Below are 24,693 nucleotides of genomic sequence, written 5' to 3'. Positions count from 1 at the left end.
ATGAGTAGAACTAGCAGTTGTGACAAGACTGGATCAAATGTGCAAGGAAATTCAGTCGCGAAGATCGCCAGAACTGAAAGTTGATCTCTGAGATTATCTAACGTTCACAAAATTGGAACATTGAATGTCAGGTCAAAGAATGAAGGAAAGTTAGATATGTAATATCGAAAGAGGTGGAGAGGACAAGAAGTCAAATTTTGGAGATAAGTGAACTTAGATGGACTGGTTTAGAGCAGTTTCAATCTGACAATAACAAAGTGTTCTTGTCTGCTTTTCTGGTCATGCAACCTGCAAAAGAAATGGAGTGGCACTGATTTGCAATATGACTGAAAGGTCAGTACTGGGATACAACCCAGTCACTGATAGGTTAATATTGGTGAGATTGAAAGAACATCCCGTGAATTGAAAGAACATCCACCATTATTCAGATAGATGCTCCAAATTCTGCTGCAGAGGAAGAAAATGTGGAGGAGATTTATGGAAAGTTGCAGGAACTGATAGAGCAGTTGCCTAAAGGAGATGTTTTAATTATTATGGAAGATTGGAATGCAAAAATTGGAGAATCAGGAGCACCAGGGATTTTAAGAAATCACAGACTTGGTATTGAAAATGAGCCGGAGGAGCAAATGCTGGTGTTCTGTGTGGAGAATGGGCTTGTAATTGCAAACACATGCTTCAAACAAACCAAGCACAAGCTGCATATGTGGATGTCACCTGATGGGCAACATAGAAATTAGATTGACTACATTCTTTTCAATATAAGATGGAGAAAGTGAAATCTGCCAACACGACCAGGCACAGACTGTGGGACAGATCATGAACTCATTGTGGCAAAGCCATGATTCAAATTGAAAAGGTAAAAAAAAAATTAATTCCGACCAGATTTAACATTGAAAACTTACCTAAAAAACATGCAATTAAAGTAAAAAAAACCGTTTTGCAGAACTGGACTTGGTTGACAGAATGCACACTAATTGTGGCAAGAGGTTGAAGACATTGTGAAAAAAGCCAAAAACAACACCCCAAAAGCAAGCAGAAAGAGAAAGGCCAAATGACTATCAGAGGAGGTAATGACTATTGCAGACAAAAGACGAGTTGAAATAAAACCAAAGACTCATCAAGAGGGGACATTAAGCGGCTAAATGCTGACTTCCAATGACACGCTAGGAAAGACAAAGCTAAATATTTCAGAGGTGTGCATAGAGATAGAAATTGATAACAGTGCGGGAAAAAAAACAAGAGATCTTTTTTTAAAGATCAGAGAGATCACAGGAAAGTTTGTCTATGATTGGGGTCTTTAAGAGTAGAACAGGAAAAGATCTGACATAAGAAATACAGGTGAAATAAACATGGAAGGACTAGACCAATACTCTACACAAATGAGATAGCCATATGATGGCAACCTTCAAAGAAAGACAATTTGAGTAACATGACCAATAGTGATAGAATGTGTGGTACGTAGAGCCTTTAATGAGCTGGAAAATGGCAAAGCACCAGCTGCTGAGGATTACAATCATGTGGAACTAGTGGAAAGTTTCAATTTCCTGGGTTCTCCGATTGAAGTTAGTGGAAAATGTAGAGTAGAAATTAATAGACAGTTCACAATGTGGAGAATAGCAATGTCGGAATTAACAAAGATCTGGAAAGACAAAGATGTGACAATACAAACCAGGAGGAGGCTGGTGAATGCACTCGTATTTCCATTTGCAATGCATGAAAGTGAGTCATTTACATATTGAAGAATAGACAAAGAAGATTGACAGTTTTGAAATGTTGTGTTGGAGACGAATGTTAAAAATTCCATGGATTGCAAGAAGAACAAACAAATCGGTGCTTGAAGAAATTAGACCATCATGTACATGAGAATCACTGATGCTAAAACAGAAGCTGTGTCATGCTTTGGACACATTATGCATGCAGAAAACAAAAGTCTGGAGAAATCAACCATACTAGGTATAGTTGAGGGAAGAAGAGGGAGAAACGGACCATGTATGTGCTCAATGGATGGGGTAAAGACTGCAACCAAGCTGTCTCTGCCAGAGCCTCGGGAAGCAGTGCGGGAGAGGGATGTTTGGGAAAATCTGATCATGAATGTCACCAGAAGTTGGCCATGACTTGACAGAACTAGTTGACTCGATAATCAAGTAAAGGGGTTCAATTTTTATTTTACCATCTTAGCATGGTCACAAATATACGATTTGGCAGTATGTCATTCTGATGACTCCATAATAAGGGTGAAATCTGGATCAGCGGCTCTGCTTTAATTTACTTGTGACCATAAATATGTCTTCAAGGATCTGAGTGCCACACAGATGCCATCCTGTTGTTTGAAGGTGATGCGTTAGCATAATTTATGCACATGACGTCAGCATCATGTCACATTTAGAGTCAGTGCTGCTCTTTTTTGTTTTACTGTATATGCATGATTATTGAGGTTCTACAACCTGGACAAACACCATGATGAAACCGTCGTAACAATGTCATGACTGCACACCCAAAAGGACTTCTAGCAATGCAAATATGGCAAAGTCAAATACTGTCACTGAGCAGATGAAAAGCGAAGCTACTGACTAGTATTGCCCTTATTGGGGCTCATCATGGTTTCACATCACTGTTCCATTTTTTTAATCTATATATATATATATATATATATATATATATATATATATATATATATATATATATATATATATATATATATATATATATATATATTTGTTTATTTCTTGGAGAGGCAAATGAAGAGGGTTGTATGATAAGTAATGAACAATCACTCATTTCTTTCATCATTTATTCCCTTGCTTGTTAGCCCATCCATCTGTTGTCTGACTATCTGTATGTTGCCTTTCTTCCCATGTGACCTACTGTTCTTCCATGCACTTTAACTATGTATGCAAAACTTTCCTTCCCATCACATTTACCTCACTGGAATTCCTCCGTCCTCCCAATTCCTTACTTCCTTATTCTGCTTGTTCACAGTGGTCCAACGGTGTCTCCAGAGAAATGGTGGCTGTCATCTGAAGGCTCGTTGTATACAGAAGGGAATCCTTGTTCGCTGCAAATGCCTCCAAGGCTTTAAGGGTGATGGACGGGTGTGCCGACCACAGGACCTTTGCGTAGATGGCAACAATGGTGGTTGCAGTGAGCATGCCAGCTGCAAGAACACTGGCCCTGTATGCATGCACATCATTGTTGTGGACATTATCCATGGCTCTCCTTAGCCACAGACGCAAAAGCAAACACACTTAATAAACAGCTTAATAGAACAGAATCCAGCCACCTTATTGTGGGATGAAAAGTAAATCATATAGGACATATATAAATGAAACAATCAATTTATCCTGCCAAATATCCAACATTATTTGGAAAAATAAGCCGCACTGTTTTATATATCATTCAAGAACCACACGAGGGGATTTCAAAAGATTCTCATAATGAGATACAATTGATCAATGAATGGCAATGTTTTTATTTTTCAATATTTTAATTGGCCTATACATCATTCCTGAGGCAACACTTTTGCTCGTTATATATTATTTTATGGTGAAAAAATACAAACTTTCTGCATCTAAGATGCTTGTAAGTATCTTATTTTGAGAACCTTTTGAACACCTATTGTAATTATAATTCCACTAAAATACACCTTTTAACATCTCAACATGATTCGTACATGTTGATTTATTGGGGGGTGGGGGGGCTTTCAACACATTATGTTCATGGAATGTACTGGTAGAGAGCACAATAACCTTGAAATGCAAGAAAATTATATATATATATATATATATATATATATATATATATATATATATATATATATATATATATTCCAAAATATGACCCTTCCTGCCTGATAAATGCATCATAGCTTTAAACGGCATGAGCATATGCGTACCACTTCACTTCCTGCCCGGATAGCTTCAGCAGAGCACACTGGAGTCTATTTCAAAGACCGAGGAATTACGGTCACAAGTAAAGGATAGTAGAGTCATCAACTATGTTTTCGCCCTTGTTAGAACTCATCAGGATGGCACACCACATAATCGTTTACCTGTGACCATGCAACCTAGTAAGTTTAAAACTGTGTTAAACCTCCGACTTTGGTAAAGCAGCAAAGCACAGTTCGCATCCCATAACAACCGGAACTGCGCGATCTGTGAGCAGTAATATCTGTCTTCCACAAGAGAACATTAGCTCTGCTTTCCTGCCTTTCAGGAGGTGGGTTTGCGGTCGGGCGTAAATCCTGCGGATGGATGTTAAACTGGGCATTCCATCTGCCAGCATTCGTTGATGAACGTTAAAGACCCCATGGTGGTGTTCTTCCTGGAGAGTAGGCGAGCTATCTCTGACACCATGAACAAAATCCAAATTTCTGCCCGAACGAGTCGAACGTCAGGCATGGTCAGCCTGTTTGTGAAGACTCGGGCCAAACTTCCCCCGGCCGACTCCACAAGAAAGGTGGAATAATAGTGGCCATTAAAAAAGAAGAAAAAGAAGAGAGATGTTTGTCTGTATATGTGATGCCATTTTTCTCAGAGATGGCTGAATGGATTTTCATCAAACTTTGAGGTTCATCATTGAGTGCCTTCAAATTGGGAGTGTTTTGGCCAAAAAAAATTGCAACAAAAAAGTTTGATTTTTTTTTATCACTCTGTAGTGCCTAAGTCTTTATAGCTGTGTGAAAGGTCATATTTAATGATCCCCGACTCCATTCCTTAGTGGGTGTAGAGAAGTGTTTTTAGCCCACACAAAAAAAAAAATGTAGAAAAGAAACAAAATTTGATTTATTCAAAATGCCAACAGGATTAGAACAGCACTGGGCAATGGCGGGTACCCCAACTAGTATATTCAGTAAAACCTCTCAAGACTTTAACTTCAAATCCAAATGTAATAAACCCTTATGTTGCTCAAACCAGGTTGTACTTTTCTTACAAGCAGGTAACAATATAACGATAGATTCACACTAAATTAGCTTCTAATTAAAAAAAAAAAAAAAACTAGCACCATAATGTAATTTGCAGCGATAAATTATCCTTGTATCAGGTGATTATATCAGCAGTCTTTGTTGCCGTTTTCAGTATAATCTTTGGCATCAGCTCCTGACCATGCAGGACCAGCATGCTATTCCTTCCACAGGCTAATATGCTTTAAACTGGAATTGCTTTGCCTGAGTTTAATCAGCGTTACACTTAGTCAATGATATTCTTATTGCTTTTGTCTTCTATTATCAATGTATCTCCATTCAATGTTGGGAGTTCACTCTTACCTTCAGAGTATCCCACATTTTGCTCTTATACATAAAAGATCATTATAAAACAATCCATAGTGTGACTGAACATGAACTAAACATTTTCCATAACCTACTGATATTCAGTAACCTATTGGTAGTCATTATTTGGCTTCCTATATGTTTACTTCTGAACAACACAAAAAATAATGTCCAATCATTTCCATGACATAATGCATTTACTCGTGATGATGACAGTTCCCAGCACAACAACAGAGAGCTGCATGTTGAAGGCTCGTCTTGTAGCACTTGCACAAACCCCTGCAGTGCACTGGAACCCATCGGGTGGAGTTGCCTTGATCCATGGCAAACTATAACAGCACTTTTCGATGTCACGACTTCACCAGATATGCTTCCGCCCACACATTACATCATTATACATACTGTCGTGGCCAAAAATATTGGTACCCTTGCACCTTTTTCAAATAATGCACCATTCCTTCCAGAAAATTGTTTAAATTAAGAAATATTTTGGTATCTACAAATGTGTTTCTTTGGTTTGCAGTGGAACAAATCAAAAAAAGCTGAAAAAAATTACCAAATCTTGGCTTATTCCACACAGAAATCCTAAAATGGCCCAGACAATATTATTGGCACCTTTTCGAAGTTGTACGAAATAATTAGATTTCAGGCAGGTGATTCTCCTTTATTTTGGAATAGAACTCGCATATGGTAAGTTGGAGGTGCCTGCAATACAAAAATGACTCAATCAACCAGTTTGAAAAGAGAAAAGGAATGATTCTGCTGTTTTGTGTCACTGTGTGTACCACAATGAGCATGGAGAAAAGAATAAAATACCAAGAATTGTCTGAAGAGGTCAGACACAAGATTATAGCCAAGCATGGGCAATCTCAAGGCTACAAGTGCATCTCCAGAGACCTTGATGTTCCTGTGTCCACCATACGCAATGTTATCAGGAAGTTTAACGCCCATGGCACTGTAGCCAACTTCCCTGGACATGGCCACAACAGAAAACTTGATCGAAGATTGCAGTGGAGGATTGTGCTAATGGTGGAGAAAGCACCTCGATCAACTGCCAAACAGATTCAAGCTGACCTTCACACACATGCTACGACAGTTTCAACTCACACCATCCATCACCAACTCAATGAAAGAGGTATGGTAGGAGACCCAGGAGGACCACACTGCTGAGAGAGAGACATAAGAAAGCCTGGCTGGAATTTGCTAAAACACACCTGAGCAAGTGAAAATCCTTCTGGGAGAATGTCCTATGGACAGATGAGACCAAATTAGAGCTTTTTGGGAAAGCTCATCATCTGTATATTTACAGAAAACTAAATTAAGCCTTCAAAGAAAAGAACACCTTCCCTACAGTCAAACATGGAGGAGGTTCAATGATGTTTTGGAGTTGCTGTGCTGCCTCTGGCACTGGGTGCCTTGAATATGTGCATGGCATCATGAAATCAGGAGATTACCAAGGGATTTTGGTGCACAATGTTCAACCTAGTGTCAGAAAGCTGGGTCTCGGTCAAAGGTCATGGGTCTTGCAGCAGGACAATGACCCCAAACACACTTCATAAAGTACCCAGGAATGGTTCAAGACAAAACGCTAGACTGTTCTGAAGTGGCCAGCAATGAGTCTAGATCTATATCCTGTTGAACACCTGTGGGGAGATGTAAAAACAGCAGTTGGGGGAAGGCACCCTTAAAATCTGGAGAAGAAGATTTTTAAAGGTTTAGTCTTCAAAAAATCATAGCTGCCAATCCATGTGACCTATGATGTCATAGTTGGTGAACTTTTTGTTCCTCATGGAGAGCCGATCATACCTGTAAAGTTTCGTCTTAATCTGAACAGCTGTTTCGGAGGTTTTTATCTTTTCAAAGAATGGCTGCCGAACCACGTGACCGATGACGTCATCAATTTCACTCCCCACCCCCACCCCCATACAATTTATCCCAAGATGACCCTCAAAATTTTTCATTCTGATTAGATAAAGTGTCCGACGTATGCAATTATAATGTCATAACGATGCCACCTATGGCATCATCAAACAAGTATTATATTAAATCCCTGCACCCAGATTCAAACTATTAAATAATTCTGGCTGCCAGACCATGCATCTGATCAGGTTGAAATTTAAAATACATATTCCCCATGATTACTAGATCATAAGTGTGATGTTTCATGTCGATTGATGCAGCGGTTTAAGATAAATAATTTTTCAAAGATTTTTGTTCGTTCTTTCAGCCGAGTGGAATTCACTTTGCCTGGAATATATGCATTTAATTGACGTAGTCTGGATGTATAGAGTTTCACTGAGTGTGACAGTTTAAATATGTGAACAATGTCATCAGCCGTTCTTGTTTCCTCTATGTATGATACAAGTTCAGCAAGAGTAATACCCTCCACTGAGTCCTGACTAGCGTTTTCTTCAGAACGTTTGTGAGTCTGTCTGAACTGGTTGAAAAGTCCAACTAAACAATTGTTGTGATAATCAGCATCAATGGCATGCTTGTCGCCAATTTAGCGAGCAGTTCTGTGGCATACCACCGCACTTTCCGGCTACATCTGTAGTCGATGCTCTATGCATGTCCCCTCCAGTTTCATCAAAAAATAAACAAATTTTGTCGCTTGGAGGTTTACGATGAATCACCCCTTGGACAGATGAAGTTTTAACTGGACTTGTCTCCTCTGAAATATCTTCTGATTTTCGTTTCAGTGCTCTCTGTTGTTTCAACTTGCTAAATTTGTTGAAACATGACTTATGCCACGATGCCTTGAGTGATGTTAAGGTCTGTTTAATTCCACTACCGTCAAGTCTGGACATATTGATGTTGAGAGGGACGCATCCAAGTTTATAAAATGCAGATATTTTTATTGAGTGTCTCACATCCTGAACCGTAGCTTTGTCTCGTACAATGTGCTGGGCAAATGAGTGATTCTTCCACAAGTTCTTCAAAATTTTTTATACTGATTGGATGTAGCGTTTTACATATGCAATGATGACATCATCATGAAGGCAAGCGCCTATGACATCATAAAAATACCCTCATTCCCCATGAGGAGTGCTTGCTATGTTCCACTTTTACACCCATGGCTTGGGGAACACTTGTGTAAAGTTTCCCCTCGATATGTCCAGCCGTTCTAGAGAAGATTTTTTATGGGTTTTATGGAAATTCAATATGGCTGCCAAACCATATGACCAATGGTATCATGAACAGACAGTCATATGTGTAAAGTTTCACCTCGATCTGTTCAACCACTTCAGAAAATATTTTTGAAGGTTAGTTTTTTTTAAACAATATGGCTGCTGCCAAATCATGTGACCAATGATGTCATGAAATTTTATTCTATGGACCATTTTATCCTTAGATGACCCTCAAAATTTTTCATACTGATTGGAAGTGGCGTTCTACATATGCAATTATGACGTCATAAAAATATCGCACTCATTCCCCATGAGTGCTTGCCTTGTACCACATTTCAATTTTTTCCTTGGTGTGGTTTCAGAGATACAGAGGTTTAAAGTTTTTCCGTTTTTTCCAATATGGCTGCCACACCACGTGGCCGATGACGTCATAATTATCATTGAAACATTCTGTAAGATTACTCACACCAATGGTGAAAATTTCGTCTCAATCTGACAAGCGGTTGAGGAGAAAAACACGAAAGTTCTGTGCGGATAAACAAACCGACGGACAGACAAACGGACCCAAATGCAATACCCTCTCAGAATCCTTCAGTAAGAATAAAAATTAATCCAACATCCAATTTATGGAGAATTTCCTCAACCCTATCACAATCACCTGAAACTAATAAAATTAGCAACATTAGCCATGTTGGGATTACTTGTCCAAATTTTTTTTTGCGGTATTCACTTCATGAACAACTGACAGAGTGTCTGAAAAATCATGTTTCCAGAAATAAGTCACAGTGATTGCACTGGCACAAGTCCACAAACTAATAGCTTACCTTCCCATTGGCAAATCAGACTGAATAAAGTGCAATCTAGTTATTTAGGAATAGCCATATATCAATTAATAGCCAATGAAAAATGTGCAGATCTTTATTGTGTGATTAAAATGATATTAGTTCAATATTTCACCAGTGTGTGCGTGCGTGTGTGTGTGTTATGTCTGGCTTCCCTGGGACTACAGTGCAGTAATTGGTTTTTATTTTGATATAACCTTCTAAAATGGGCATTATATGAACTGAAGTAACAAAATTAAATAGCTAAGTATGAAAAAATATTATCACGTCATAAACTTAGGTTATATATCATGGTGATGATATAACACTGTGTGCCAAATACCAATCCGAACGAGGCGTTGTCTCAATTCATGCAGGTTCTACTGTAATTATTAAATTGTACACTACCTGGTATTAACTATCATGTGCAAGATACCAGGTTGGTCTTTGTTTTATTTGAATCTACATATCAAAAAGTACTAAAACACCAATTTTGCCGCTTCTATCACGATTTGAACAATAATTCTTCGAAAATATGACGGTTATCCGCTAATACTCCATTATAAACCCGTACTTTAGGTAAACAACTATTTTGAGGCTTACATTTACTATAAGTTAAGTACACGGTGATTGTATCATTAGTATAATTTACAACATCCTTTAAAATTTAAATATTAATTTAACGATTTCGGAATAGTTTTGAGGAACAGACTTGCGGAAAAACAATGCGTGTGCATGAACGTGTGTAAAACACTCCATTCTCGATATTTTACCATGAACATCATGCAATCCATTTCATTGTGTGTGCCTAACCGTTTACATGTGGTTGTTTTTCTCATGGCATGCATTGCAGAAAAAGCGGAGCTGTACGTGCCACGCTGATTATGTGGGAGATGGAGAGCAGTGCCTACTTGTTCAAACGGCACCGGTCAACCGATGTCTGCAAAACAATGGAGCTTGCAGTGCCTGGGCAGACTGCACAGACCTGCACCATGTTGGTAACGAAATTTAAAAAAACTGTTTGGGGCAGTGTAAATATTTCCTAAGCAACGGTGAAAAAGAAAAGAGGGTTGATTGGAAGGGGAAATTAGTTGGTTGGGGGTGGTGGGTGGGTGGGGGAGTGAGGGGGGCTGGGGAGAGAGGGACTTCAGAAAGGGGCATCTGAGAGAATTGAGGTTGTGCTCAAGGGTGGATGGGAATTCCATGAATGAACCATTTCTGTTGCTCTAATATTTAGGTGGCTTCTATATGGCAACCCTTTGTACCTGCACAAGATATACGACTGTGATGATCACTTACGTCTTTGCAATGCATGTTCACATTTTCATTGCATCATTGCGGAGAAGGTATCTCATCGGACATAGTCACTATAATCTTCCTTTAAATGTTAGAGCCAATGTCAACACCATCATCCAAAATTCGATCTATCTATAATCTCCTGCAAAATCATTCAGAATGCAGCAAAGCCCGATGATGGAGATGTGATGATGCAAATTGTAATTACCTATCTGAAAAAGGTAGCCGATAATGGAAGAGTTAAGGGAGTTCTGCAATCTAAATTGTTACGTTTTCTTCCATGCAGCATCAACAGGTACTGTGTATATCCAATGGAAAATGAAAATGATATTTCATGTAAACCAGCATTTCTTTAATGGTGGACCAATCCTTTTAAGGAGAAAACAGAATAATCGCTTGAAAGTTCGATGATAGGACAATGTATAACTGATGATCCAGTCATTTTTGTGATGTTTTTGTATTTTTTTAATGCAAAATCTAGGCTCATGGAAGAGCATATGTCTGGTGTTGGCTTAGTGGTTAGTGTGGCAGGCTTGGGATCCCAGGCTCCTGAGTTCAAATACTGCTCGGCCATTGAATTAATACCACGTGAGATTGACTCAGCTTATCATCCTTCCGAGGTCAGCAAAATGAGTACCAGCTTGCTGGGATGATTGAGCCATTCGAGTATCCTGTGTTGGAGTGGAAACCCATCCAGGATTGTGCTCAATAGCCCAGGAGACTATTTCAGCAGCACTGACGCTCTGTATAGAGTCTGGTCCTGATGGATGCATGGATGGATGGATGGATGGATAGAAGAGCATGGCAGCACAAGGCAAAAGGGGAATGTCCTGACAGTGGAGGAGTTAGGCCACGTTTGAACAAAACAAACAAAGGTATGAACAAACAGAAAGAAATAAAAAGACAAAGAGGATGACAGGAAACACAGGACTCTGCAAAAAGTTGGTTGGGTTGGAAGGAGAGGGGAGGTGTTTGGGGGGGGGTGGGATTCATGGTGATATAAAATTGAATGAGTAGGGATAGAGTATGACTTGAGATTGTGGTGTAATAACAACTTGAACATCCTAAGAGGATACAAGAGGAACAAATATGTTTGAGGTTGGTGGAAAGCCTGGGTTTCAGCAACTTAACCATAATGACATTACTATAACAAGAAGTACATACTGGAGGAGCTTGGGTGAGTCAGATGGTTGAGAGAGCAGAGGGAGCAGGACTGATGGTGTCACCTTCAAGTTAGGAGATTTAATCTTTTCTCATGACAGATTATTGAAATAGTTGGATTTATTTGAAGATCCTTCACCTGACATGTGCCAGCATTGAAAGATGTCTTCCCATTTGTGAGACCAGCATCTAATCAATTCCAAAATATCAGAAAGTCCATGATGCTTTTGCTGCCTGCCTAATGTTGGTCTGAGTGCTGTCTGGATAGCAGTCTGTCATCATCTGCCAAAAGGAAGACATGGTTTTCAGAGCATCAGAGAGGTCCATGTCTTTGCTGTACTCATGTCGTTGCATGCAGTTCTGTGCTCTGACTGGAACACAGGCATCATCCCAACTGACTGGAAGAGGGGCCTCGTTGTCCCTCTCTGGAAAGGGAAGGGTGATCGCCAAGACTGCAACAACTACTGAGGGGTGACGCTGCTCTCAGTGCCGGGCAAGGTCTTTGCTCGGATAATTCTTGATAGGGTTCTCCACCATCTGCTTGAGCATCAGCGTCCAGAGCAGTCAGGCTTTACACCAAAGAGTTCAATGATTGACCGTATCCTTGCTCTTCAGGTCCTCACCGAATGCAGACGAGAGTTTTGGCAGGGGCTGCGCGCAGCCTATGTTGATCTCTGTAAAGCATTTGATTCAGTGAATCATTACATGTTCGAGTCATTACATGGGATTCTGGGGAGGATGTCGGAGATATCAGGCTGCGGTGCATCATTTGGGAATGTCAAAACCTCTGACCTTAATTTCGCAGATGACACAGTCATCTTTGCGGAGACTCTGGATATCCTTCTGGAGGCTTTCGAGGTGCTGAATGAGGAGTTGGAGCAGCTGAGATTACGGGTTTCCTGGGTCAAAGCTAAGATCCAAAACTAAGAAATTTTACTGATGCTGATCCTGCTCACCAGATTCTCAGCAAGAGAGCCTCTTGAGTGGAGGAAGCCAATGGGCCGATCACATGCCTCGTAGTTGCAGCAGTTTGATCAGCATCTCAAGGAGATGGGGATGGGACAGACATCTGCCTGGGGGATGGCCAGACAGAGACCCCTGGAGTACTGGTGGAAAGTGGACGCAGCGACACACTGCTCCGACGCATGCTCGCATCCCACACCTGACCTGACCTGACCTGAAAGAGGTCCTTTATGTGAATGATGAACTCGACTGAGCCTAACACTCCAGCAACCACTGGGTCAGAGCATAGGAGAGGTTGTTTCTGTAAACGTGGAACAAGACTAGATCTAACACTGCATTGGGGCACTCCAGTCACCACTGGGAGTGGAGCAAAAAGGATTCCATTGATAGAAACATATTGACTGTGTGATTTGAAGACATCAGAAATCAATGTAGTAAAATGGCCAAGAAAGCCACAAACAGGGAGTTTGGCTGGTAGAGCAATAACCAATATTGTCAAATTCCTGAGATGCAGTATGTCCAGGAAGATGGTCCTGATCTCTTGTTGGAGATATCAATGCTTCAACTATTGTTGGGAGATGAGCAGTCTTACATCCAAAGTTGAAGTACTGTCAGACTTCAAACCATTTGTAGGAGATGAGGTTGTTTGAAAATTGGAGAGACTTAACATCAGCATTGATGTGATGATGGATTCATTACTTTACTTATAATTAGATGTATGACTGGTGTTGGCTTAATGGTTAGGGTGGTGGGCTTAGGATCCTAGGATCCTGAGTTCAAATCCCACTCGGCTGTTGAATTAATACCAGGTGGGGTTGACTCTGTCTGTCATCCTTCCGAGGTCGGCAAAATGAGTGCCAGCATGCTGGTATCCTGTGTCGGAGTGGCGACCCGTCCAGAATTGTACCCAATAGCCAAGGAGACTGCTGAGGCAGCACCAACGCTCTGCACAGAGTATGGTCCCAGTGGATGGAATTAGATGTAAGCTCACTGGTCTGTAGTTCAGAGGATCTGTTTTTGCACCTTTCTTGTGAATAGGAGTCATATTAGCTGTCTTCCAGGTGTCAAAGGTGAGTGCTGGGGTAAAGGGAACGGACAGATAATTAAAGAACACAGACAATTGTGCAACCTGGGCAAATCACCAATGCAGGGTCTAGGTTCATTTTAACTTTGTTTATTTTTCTCGGATGTGAAATACATAATCCAGTGGGTAATAGGTACAAGGGTGTATTGTGGGAACAGATCCAAGTTGGGATGAGTACATGAGATTTGGAAGTGAATGCTGAGTTGAGACGTTCTGCCCCTTCTCAAGCAGAGTATGTGGGAGGGAATGAAAGGGAAGCATACACCATACATGGACTTGACAAGGCACCACCAGGAATTTTACGGAAGGAGATTGGTTGGAGAGTTCAGCCTTGAGATTCGCACTCTGATGTTTTCTGGTTTTCCTGAGTATTGGCACACACTTATTACAAGCCTTACGGAGTGACCTAAAGTTGTCCTCAAGTGGTTAACCTTCCACGTTGAGAAAGTAAGCTGCTTGGCTGCAAATGCCTCATCACATGATTCGGTTTACCATTGCCTATACAATACTCAACAACTCTATTAACATTCACAGTTAACAAAAAAAAACTGTATAAACAAAACAATTCAGGAACAGATTTACTCCGTTTCAGAAAACAGTTTCTCAGAGCAGAGAAGGTGGCATCTGGTCACGACGACAACCGAGGTCACATGTTTGCAATTTTTAAAAACGATATGTACGTACATATATGATAAAATTAGCTTTCTTGTGTTACTGTTGTTTTAAAATATTATCTCCAAAGAACAACAAGCTGGAGTGTACCATGCACAAAGTCAGAGTGGGCGCTACCAGACTACATACAAACAGGCAGAGTCACGCTGCGCAGAGGATGGAGCAACACTCGCCACATTTGATCAGCTCTCAAGGGCACAACAGGTACGCAACACTTTAAATTCGACGAGCAAGTATTTTTGCCATAGTCATCAATTGCAATAGAGATCTGATAGCTTGGCAACATGACACTTTGGAAATAACTTATAATTGGCTTTATTTACTTTAAAAGTAATTTTGATAAGTTTATCTCGAGGATTTAAGTAAATTCCGGATTTCATGTTTGTCCTTTCTTCATTGACAACAAAAACAAAGGAATAGGTTGTGTGCATGCTTGCGTGCATGTGCGTACGCGCGTAAAGGAATGGGCTACAAGGGTTATGAATATTATTCATAATATTGTGCATGAAAGCTTTTAGCAAGGAAGGCGAAGCTATTTGCCGAATTTTGAAAGTGAGCTTGCATTGCTGGATTGATATGGTCTGAACACTGTTGAGGTCATGGATCTAATGATGTGGACCCAGGGCTGACATTGTGGACCTGTTTGTAAAGGTCCTTGGATGAAAGCGTAAACCTCGATGAAGAACGGAGACGAGCTGATGATCCAGGCAGTCAAAATTGATTACATGCTTCCAAGTGAATAAAGTTTTTACATTGGTGATTACAATTAGTACAGCAATGACTGCAATGGGACATGATTTGTCTTGTCCTTACTATACACAGTTAGATCTTGCTAATCATAAATTGGTGAATGAGATCTCAGCCCAAGCCCAAGATTTTAAGCATTAAGCTGTACTGATTAATTTGAATGAGAGTGAAACATGTTGATAGCGATGCTATTTTCTCTGCTTGTGGTACTTTGTACCATTGCCCATAAGGCTTGATTCAGGTTGTGAGATGCCCCCTCGGGGTTGCAGAATAGCACAATGTAACGATGACGTCACGGTTACTGTTGGATGGAGAACGGATTATAAATATACTAGCGGGGTGTGCTTTCACATTGTGTAAGCAAACGAACCGTGTTTGCCCATTGTCTCAGGTGGCTCACCTGCATTTGATTTTTCATTTATTTATATTTTCATTTACGAATGTTGTCCAACAATTTTGTGATTATTTTTTCCAGTGTAGCAGTTCCGATGTCCATCGGCACACAAAATTTCAGCTTTCTACCTCACCCGAAGGGCACTGATCTTTAATATAAGTCAGTCAGTCATTGGTAAGAAAGAGCTTTATATATTATATACAGTATATTAGACTCCAACCTTATTAGACTGATATTAAAGATCGGTACCTTCTGAGTGACATAGAAAGCTGAAAGTTTGCATGCCGATGGACATCGAAGCCAGCACACCGGAAAAAATGACACAATCATCGGACAACATCCGTAAATGAAAAAAATGAAGGTCAGTGACCCGAGACAAAGGGGAAGCACGGGAATTTTGTCTGCCGACGGTCATCGAAGCCGATACACCAAGAAAAATCACAGAACTGTCAGAAAGCATCCATAAATGAAAATATAAATAAATGAAGAAAAAAAAGAAAAATCAAATGCAGGTGAGCAACCTGAGACAATGGGAAAACACGATTTGTATGCTTACACAATGTGTAAGCACACTACGCTAGTAATATATAGAGCTCTTTCTAACTACTGACTCACTCAGTGACTGATATTAAAGGTTGGTACCTTCTGGGTGACATAGAAAGCTGAAATTTTGCGTGCCGATGGGCATCAAAGCCATAACACCGGGAAACATCACAGAAATGTCAGAAAGTGTCTGTAAATGACAATGTAAACAAATTAAAAAAAATAAATGCAGGTGAGCAACCCAAGACAATGGGAAAGCATGGTAATTTTGCGTGCCGATGGATATCGAAGCTGATACACCAGGAAAAAAAAAATCACAGAACTGTTGTAAAACATCTGTAAATGAAAATATAAATAAATGAAAAATCAAATGCAGGTGAGCGACCCGAACTTACCGGGTGGCGCCTTGTGAAGTATCTCTGATTCTGGAAAATGCTCTTTATGTATTTGCTGATGACTCCACCCTCTGCCATGACATCCCTCATCCTTCAGACAGGCAGGGTGCAGCCTATTCCCTCACTTCAAACCTTGACAAAATCACAAGATGGTCAAACACTTAGATTATGTCTTTCAATCTTGACAAATCTCACAGTCTCACTATCTCTCTTCAAAAGGACCGTCTACTTTCTTAACAGTCCTCCTGAGGAAGTTCATTCATTCAAACTCCTGGGTCTCACTATCAGCCATCATCTTTCTTGGGCAAACCACATTTCAAGTACTCCAAAGCCAGCCACCAACTGAGCATCCTCCGTCGTACAAAGTCCTTCCTTGGCACACCTGAACCCCTATCCACGTACAAGGCTTTAATTTGCAGCTTGATATAGAGTACTGCTCTCCCCTCTGAGCTGGTTCCCCTGCCTCACATCTTGGTCAGCTTAGTGCCGTGGAAACCAAGGCCTTCAAGATCATTGGAATCTCCCACGACAAAGCTGAATCGATGGGCCTATCTCTTTCACATGACAGACAAGGCTGCCATCTTCACTTGTTGTCCATCCATGCCCTTGACTGGGGTTCAGAATATCTGGTGAATTGACGAAACTCCATCGCCATCTGGTTGCCTGGTAGTTAGATCGACGTGTGTGCTGTGGGAGCATGTCTTCATGCCCGTTTGTACTCTTCTTTAGAAGAAATAGACACAGCACCATCTATGGAAAAGCTGGAAAACGTCGAGTTTGACACAGTACCTCTTCCCATGTATATGTACATCCATCTATCTATACAGTGCTTGCCTTTGACAATATTGACAAGCAAGAGGAAGTCCTAGGTGGAGCAGGAACCTCACATCGTGTCATATCAACAGTATTGTTCACATAACATCATCATTGCGTGCGCCACAGAAACCAGTCATGACTGCCTCCATGAAGGATAAGAAGCACACAATAAAGGCACCGGGTGTGCAACTGCCAATATAGGTTATTGGGAAAAGGAACAGTCCACCCACAATCGTACCACTTGACCTGACTGCAATCATGCAAGTGCAGCACTGAGAGCACTTCATCAGACTTGTGGGTTTTGGTGCACGTGTATGATACATCTGAGAAAACGAGTTCTTGGATAGGATTCAACATTCTAACAAGAGAGCACAAATAAGTGATTGCAGGTGCGAAAGGATGTACCTGCCTACAATTAACACATCCGTAACTGAATGATCAACCATCCAGGAAATCTTGTGACAGTCCATTTCTATCCAGTCATTTCTACATCATGAGAGCATTGCAGTTGTCTTGGATCAGGCACTGCACGCAAAGGCAACAAAAATTGCATGAAAACATCCGGAAAGGTGTGGGGGAAGTGTGCGGATGGGGAACTTCCATACGATCTGCAGCTTGATGTCCACAGTTGGTAAGATGTTTGGGGATACTGGACTTTGAGAACTGCCTGTGGTATCAGGAGTCATTGCGGAAGAATCAAGCAACAATGTTCTTGAGGGGAAACAGTAAAACCGGGTTGTCCGTCTTCATAAGTTGATTTAAGTGCTGCTGAGGTTAGCATAGTCAGACATTGAATAATGGCTGGAAATCAACCATGATGAAGATCTGCCGAGGTTGAATTACACAATTTTGGTCGTGTCTGAGCTTCACCAGAACATTTGTCAAACCACACACAATGATGCTGTCACTAACAAATCCTGTCGGACAATTCTTGACCTGTTTCTCGCTTACCTGAAAGTTTTATGACATGACAGATGTCAACTTGCAGTTTTTTTTGGAATACATACATAGAGATGTTTAATCTTCCACTTGGATTGCTGCGTGCTTACAGAGAGAGGGACTGGTCCCTCCATCTTTCGTGACACCCTCAGCGTATTTGCCTGGCAAGGAAAGATGAAGGCTTTGAAAATCCTCCTGCATGATCAGAAGTTCATAGACATCTTCACATCACTTGGAACCAGCTGGAACATAACCAATGACGTGTTCTGCATCATCCAGGAGTTTGTTTGTCAACTTTCCTGTCGCAATACCAAAGTGACTAAAGTTAATGAACTCAGATACCAAATGGTTCCGCAGCACAAGAGGGGAGCTCAAATCAGCACAGCTTCCACCATATGAGGACACGCTCCCACAGCAAACACGTCGATCTAACGACCAGGTGGCCATACGGCGACGGAGATTGGTCAATTCACCGGTTATTCCAAACCCCACTCAAGGGCACAGATGGACAACAAGTGAATATGGCAGCCTTGTTATCCAGTGGATGACAGGATCTCCTACTCCTGAAGTTGTTCTCAGTTTGATGTCGGTCGTGCGAGTGTGCTCGCTCTTGTTGGCCAACTGACTGCTCATGCATCATAAACGGCTTGAAATGTACAGCAGTATGCAAGTTGCACACTTCCTCCAACATGGCCAGTGATAATGAGGAGCCAGATCAGCAGGACTCATCAAACATTGATAACGAATGAAAGAACACCTACTTTGGGATGCGAGTAATTATCTGAAACATGAAGAACAGCATTAAAGCTCGTACTTGCCTTATAAATGCATGTTAAATATTTCTTACATCTGCATTAATCTTATCTTGTATATCATTAATATATCTTATATCATTCTTATATCATTAATATTTCAGTATGGATAATGCCTGGTGTAAAAAAAAAAATAATTTGAGAAAAATCCAAATGCTGACCTATTTTCTCAATTATTTTGGAATCAGGTCAGGTCAGGTATGAGAGCATGCGCCAGAGCAGCACGTTGCTGCGTCCACTTTCTGCGGGTACTCCAGGGGCCTCCGTCTGGCCATCCCACAGGCAGATGCCTGTCCCATCCCCATCTCCTTGAGATGCTGATCAAACTGCTGCAACTACGATGCATGTGATCGGCCCATTGGCTTCCTCCACTCAGGAGACTCCCTCGCTGAGAGAATCTGGTGAGCAGGATCAGCATCAGGAAAACGAACCACATATTCATACAGCTGCGCTGACACTCATGGACGATGCAGGTAACAAATCTCATTTGAGTCTCTCTCAGCAACCGCTCGTTGGACACAAAGTCCAACCAGTGATAGCCATGGATTCTCCGAATAGACCTGGTGCCAAAGGAATGAAGTCTCCATCTCAGATCCCTGGTGAGAGTCCAAGTATCACATCCATAGAGCAAGACTGGAAGCACCAAGGACCTGAAGACTCGGACTTTCAGCCTCCTGCGCATGTGCTGGCAACGCCACACCTCATGATCCAGTGAATCCATGACTCCCCAGGCCTGAGCCAGACGTCTGTTGACCTCTGGCTCACAGCCAGCAGAGACATGAATATCACTGTCAAGGTAAGTGAATCTCTTCGTGACTTCAACATCCTCACCACAAACAGGTACAGACAGGATAGCAGCATCCATTATGTCATTGAAAGCCTGGATCTTAGTTTTGACCCAGGAAACCCAAAATCCCAGCGGCTCCGAGTCCTCATTCAGCACCTCGTGGGCACCCAAAAGGAGATCTGGAGTCTCCGCAAAGATGACTGCATCATCTGCGAAATCAAGGTCAGAGATCGTGACATTCCCAAATGATGCACCGCAGCTTGATATCTCCGATATCCTCCCCACAATCCAGTCCAGACAAGTGCTGAAAAATGTGGGGGCCAGTACACACCACTGACAAACTCCAGTAACAACTGCAAATAAGTCAGAGATGGTACCACCACATTTCACAGCATTCTCAGTACCAGAGTATAGTTCAGACATCAGATCGATCAGTTTTGGTGGCACCTCACGAAGACCAAGAATCCTCCAAAGGACATCCTGAGTCACTGAATCAAATGCTTTACAGAGATCAACATAGGCTGCAAGCAGCCCCTGCCACAACTCTCATCTGCATTCGGTGAGGACCCGAAGAGCAAGGATACGGTCAATCGTTGACCTCTTTGGTGTAAAGCCTGAAGTCCTGCACTGGAGGCTGGTGCTCAAGCAGATGGTGGTGAACTGTATCGAGAATTATCCGAGCAAAGACCTTGCCTGGCATGAAGAGCAGTGTCACCCTTCCGTAGTTGTTGCAGTCTTGGCGATCACCCTTCCCTTTACAGAGAGGGACAACAAGGCCCCTCTTCCAGTCTTGACCACAGTTGATGCTCTACCCTTTCACAGATTCCTCGCACATAGGCCTCCTTGTCCACCATTAGCGCACGTACAGTTTTACGCCTCAGCTCCTTGAAGAGCTCAGCTCTGCCCTTCAGCCTGGCCCTGTGACTGTGGGCAATGGTATCCAGTGTCCCTTGAGAGATAAAATTCTTCTTCGCCCTCCGGTGAGTCCCAAGACATCTACCAGCAACATCAAGGACGGTGGTCTTGAAGGCGCTCCACAACTCTTCAGGATCCCCAAAAGCACCCAGCCCCCCCCCCAAATCTCCACTCAGCCTGTTCACAAACTCCTCAGCTACCCTCTCATCCTTGAGAATGCCAACATCCAGCCTAGGCTTGGATGGTACTATTCTCCTGGATTGAAGCTGAAACTTAAGAGTTGCTACAACAAGCTGATGGTCAGTCTTGAGGAACTGAGCACTCTGGTAGACCCTGCAGATCTGGATCATCCTCCAGCGACCATCAATGAGGACATGGTCAATCTCCTTTGTCACACCACGAGCATTGGAATACCAAGTCCAGCGATGAGCTGGTGGGCGCTGAAACCATGAACCAGGCACCCGAAGTACATGACTTCTTCCATGTCAAGGAACTTAGTGCTATTCTGATTCACAGTTCCAGACCCATGGAGACCAACACATGTCTCATAACCATCCCTATTAGTTCCAGTCAATGCATTGAAATCCCCCAAGACTAGAAGTGTATCTCGTCTGGGGCACTGATCAACCACAGACTCGAGCGTGGCGTAGAATGCATCCTTCATGGTGAGATCACTCGCCTCAGTCGGAGCATAAACAGAGACCAGGGAAATGACACCCAAGGAGTGACGAATCCTTAGTCTCATAATACGCTCGTTGACCGGTGTTACCTCAATTATCATTAGAGTCAACTTATTGGACACAGCTGCAGCAACTTCTTAGGCATGGTAACCATCAGAGCGACCAGACCAATAGTAGGTGTAACCACCCACCATGATCTCGCCACTATCCATTCTCCGAATCTCAGAGAGTGCTGCAATACCGATGTCTAAACGCTTGAGCTCAGATGATAACAGAGACAGGTGATCATCCTCTCTTAGGGATAGGACATTCCAGGCACCCACCCGAAAGGACCGCCTCAGGTTAACCCAAAGAGACTGCCGTCTGGTGGACGACACCTCAGTACCACCCAACACACTCTCCCACAATCTGATCCAGGAATGTTACCCCATGGTTTCCTTCCAGTCATCAAATATTGGGGGTCCCCAAGGCTTTGCCCAAATCCAGTCATCCGGTGAGCTGCCTGTGAAGGAAAGCTGCACAGGAGGTATTCCCACGGATTCGGTTTTCAGATTTTTATATGCTTTTGGAGTGTTTTGTGGAATGAAGGTTTTTTCGCTGGCCGGAGTGCAAATCCTGCCACCAACCTCCTAATAAAAAGTAACCTAACTGCAGGACGATGTCCGCAGGCACGGTTGAGCACGAGATATGGATGATCGTTGGCTCACAAGGAGCTCCTCCACCCTTTGCAGGTTTTGTTCTTTATCCTGCTGGGTGTCTATGTCATACACCCTCCTCACCAAGAAACTTGGTAGGGGAGACGGTTTAGTCGCCGCCAACCCAACCATGGAACAGGTTAGTACAAGTTTACATGGTACCTGTAGCAAGTCACAGATCGAATCTGACCTGACCTGACTTTATCCTGAAAAATACTGTGACTTTGGAATCCAATGGACCAATAGTTAAAAAATTTATATCAGCATGTGCCAAATTTTATACTGAACATATCCTGTTGAGAGTTGTATATGCCTCAGATCACAGTCATTTCAAGGTTCGAGTCAATTTTCAGAAATATGATCAAATGGGGTAGCTATTTTCCAAGATGGCTGCCAAAAAGGTATTTCGCTACTATTTTAAGATGTCCACCACATTTTATTTATTTACTACAGACATCAACATAATTGAAAAATACAGTGGCTTTTAGTCCCCTTTCTGGTGGTCATCTCCAAAATATCGATGGCTGGCTCATAGACTATTTAGTGTGATTTGAACAACCAATTTACCTGCCAATCCGCATGCTGGTGCCACCCTCAAGTTTGGAGGTCTCGCCCTCAATTTAACATTTTTTTGCTCTGGCACAATTTGTGGCCGAGCATTGTGGCCCCGTCCACAGACTTCCAGCCTGCTCTTCTTTCTTTCCACCCCCAATCCACTGGGACCACCCAAAGAGTCTCCAAGCTCCTGTCCAAATCACAGAAGAAGGGGGGGGGGTCCCAGCACCCCTCCTGTGTGCTCCTTTGCAGTTCTTGCATTGAGCCTTCCACCAGGTACACGGGCCGCCTCAGGTCCTCGATCAGGGACCTGGGACTCCTCAGCAATACAAATTTTGCTTTCTGTGCCATCATGACACTTGTGGACTTTGCTGCTCAGGGCTCCCAGTGTCCATGGCGCATCCTTAAACTGGGCTGTGGCTCACATGTGGGCCAAACACCCATCCCTCAACCACACTTTTGCACATCAATTATTAATCACTTCTATCAGCAAGAGTACCATCGCAGCTTCCATTTTCTCAAGCAACTGAATCAATTATTGCTGAATACCTGAAGTGACAAATTCCCATTAAACAAATAGGTTTCAGAAGAGGAAAATGTACCAGAGATCAAATTGCAAATCTGAGATGGATCATGGGAAAATATGACCACTGAACCTATAGCTTATCTGGACCCTGGCCTTATATTGTAACCCAAATTTGCTAGAATTCTGACTGGTGGGTCTGGTGAGGAGAATTTTTGAAGGAATTTACGTGATTTTCCAAAATTTTTACCAAGTCTGCCATTTTGACACCTTTCTGGTCATATAAATCAGCATGACCTCCACAATTTAACATCACAACCCTGTCCTAATGTTATAATCCAAATTTGGTAGCATTCTGACAAGTGGGTCTGGAGAAGATTTTACAGGAATTCATGTGATTTTTCCCAAAAGTTGACCAAGTCGGCCATTTTGGCATAGTTCCGATCACGTGATCCGCATGACTTCTGCAATATAATTAACATCCCTGCCCTAGCCTAATGTTGCAACCCAAATTTGGTAGCATTCTGGGGCGGGGCCGGGGTAATTAAATTTTTGGGCAGAATTGAGCGAATTGAAGGCGGGGGTGGGAGGCGGGGGGAATGGGGCAGGGGTGGGGGATGAGTAGGCGGGGACAAGCACGCCCTGTCCAGTCCATGTCCCTCGAGTGTGGGTGAGCTGGTGAGGGTGGTTGAATGAACGGAATCCGTCTGTGACGGGGTTTCTGCTAGTGATATATTAATACTGAAGGACCAATTTTGTGCTCCTTGCGGTCGCGTCACGTTTTTCTCGGTACTGTGACCTGGACTGAAAGAAACCTCGTACCTGTAAGAGTGCATCACACATCGTGGCAATAGTCAACTTTCAACTCTGAAGCAGAATAAACACTTTTCGTTGAGACGGGGGTGAGGAGTGAAGAGGCGGGGGTGGAGGATGAAGAGACGGGGGCAGGGAGTGAAGAGGCGGAGGGCAAGGTAAGCACATTTTTGGGCGGGGGTAAGCAAATTGAAAGCGGGAGATTGGGGGGGAATGAGGCGGGGGCTGGGGTGAATTAGGCGGGGTTGAGTGTGAGGGGTGGACAGGGTGGCGTGGGGCGGGGAATCAAGTGACGGGGGCGGGGAGTGAAGAGGCGGGGGCGGGGCCGGGGTAATTAAATTTTTAGGCGGGGGTAAGCAAGTTGAAGGCGGGGGGTGGGGGAATGGGGCAGGGGCAGGGGATGAGTAGGTGGGGGCAAGCATGCCCTGTCCAGTCCTTGTCCCTCCAGTGTGGGTGAGCTGGTGAGGGTGGTTGAATGAACGGAATCCGTCTGTGACGTGGTTTTGGCTAGTCTGGAATGAATTCCAGATTAGCAAAAAAGCAAGAGAATATCAAAAGGAGGTCTATCTCTGTTTTATTTTTTTCTAGCAAATCATTCACTTGTGTTGATCACAAATTGATTTGGATTATGCAGAGAAAGCTGGGGATCTGGGAGCACCTATTTGTCTGAGAAGAAGTATGTACAATG

General features: G+C 42.6%; 1 protein-coding gene across 1 annotated transcript in view; it reads left to right on the top strand.

Moving 5' to 3' along the window:
- STAB2 (stabilin 2) overlaps nucleotides 1-24,693 on the top strand; it is a 426,796-nt gene that overhangs the window by 380,138 nt on the left and 21,965 nt on the right. Inside the window, exons 59-61 of the mRNA XM_085899123.1 lie at nucleotides 2,980-3,173; nucleotides 10,069-10,213; nucleotides 14,462-14,595. Of these exons, the coding sequence (XP_085755249.1) occupies nucleotides 2,980-3,173; nucleotides 10,069-10,213; nucleotides 14,462-14,595 (473 nt within the window). The remainder of the gene's footprint in view (nucleotides 1-2,979; nucleotides 3,174-10,068; nucleotides 10,214-14,461; nucleotides 14,596-24,693) is intronic.

This window comes from Eptatretus burgeri, chromosome 10 (assembly GCF_056783735.1).
Source record: "Eptatretus burgeri isolate ZD-2024b chromosome 10, Ebu_testis_v1, whole genome shotgun sequence".
NCBI classification, from domain to species: Eukaryota; Metazoa; Chordata; class Myxini; order Myxiniformes; family Myxinidae; genus Eptatretus; species Eptatretus burgeri.
Note: the sequence above shows the minus strand (reverse complement) of the source record. Positions and strands in the feature narration are given on the sequence as shown.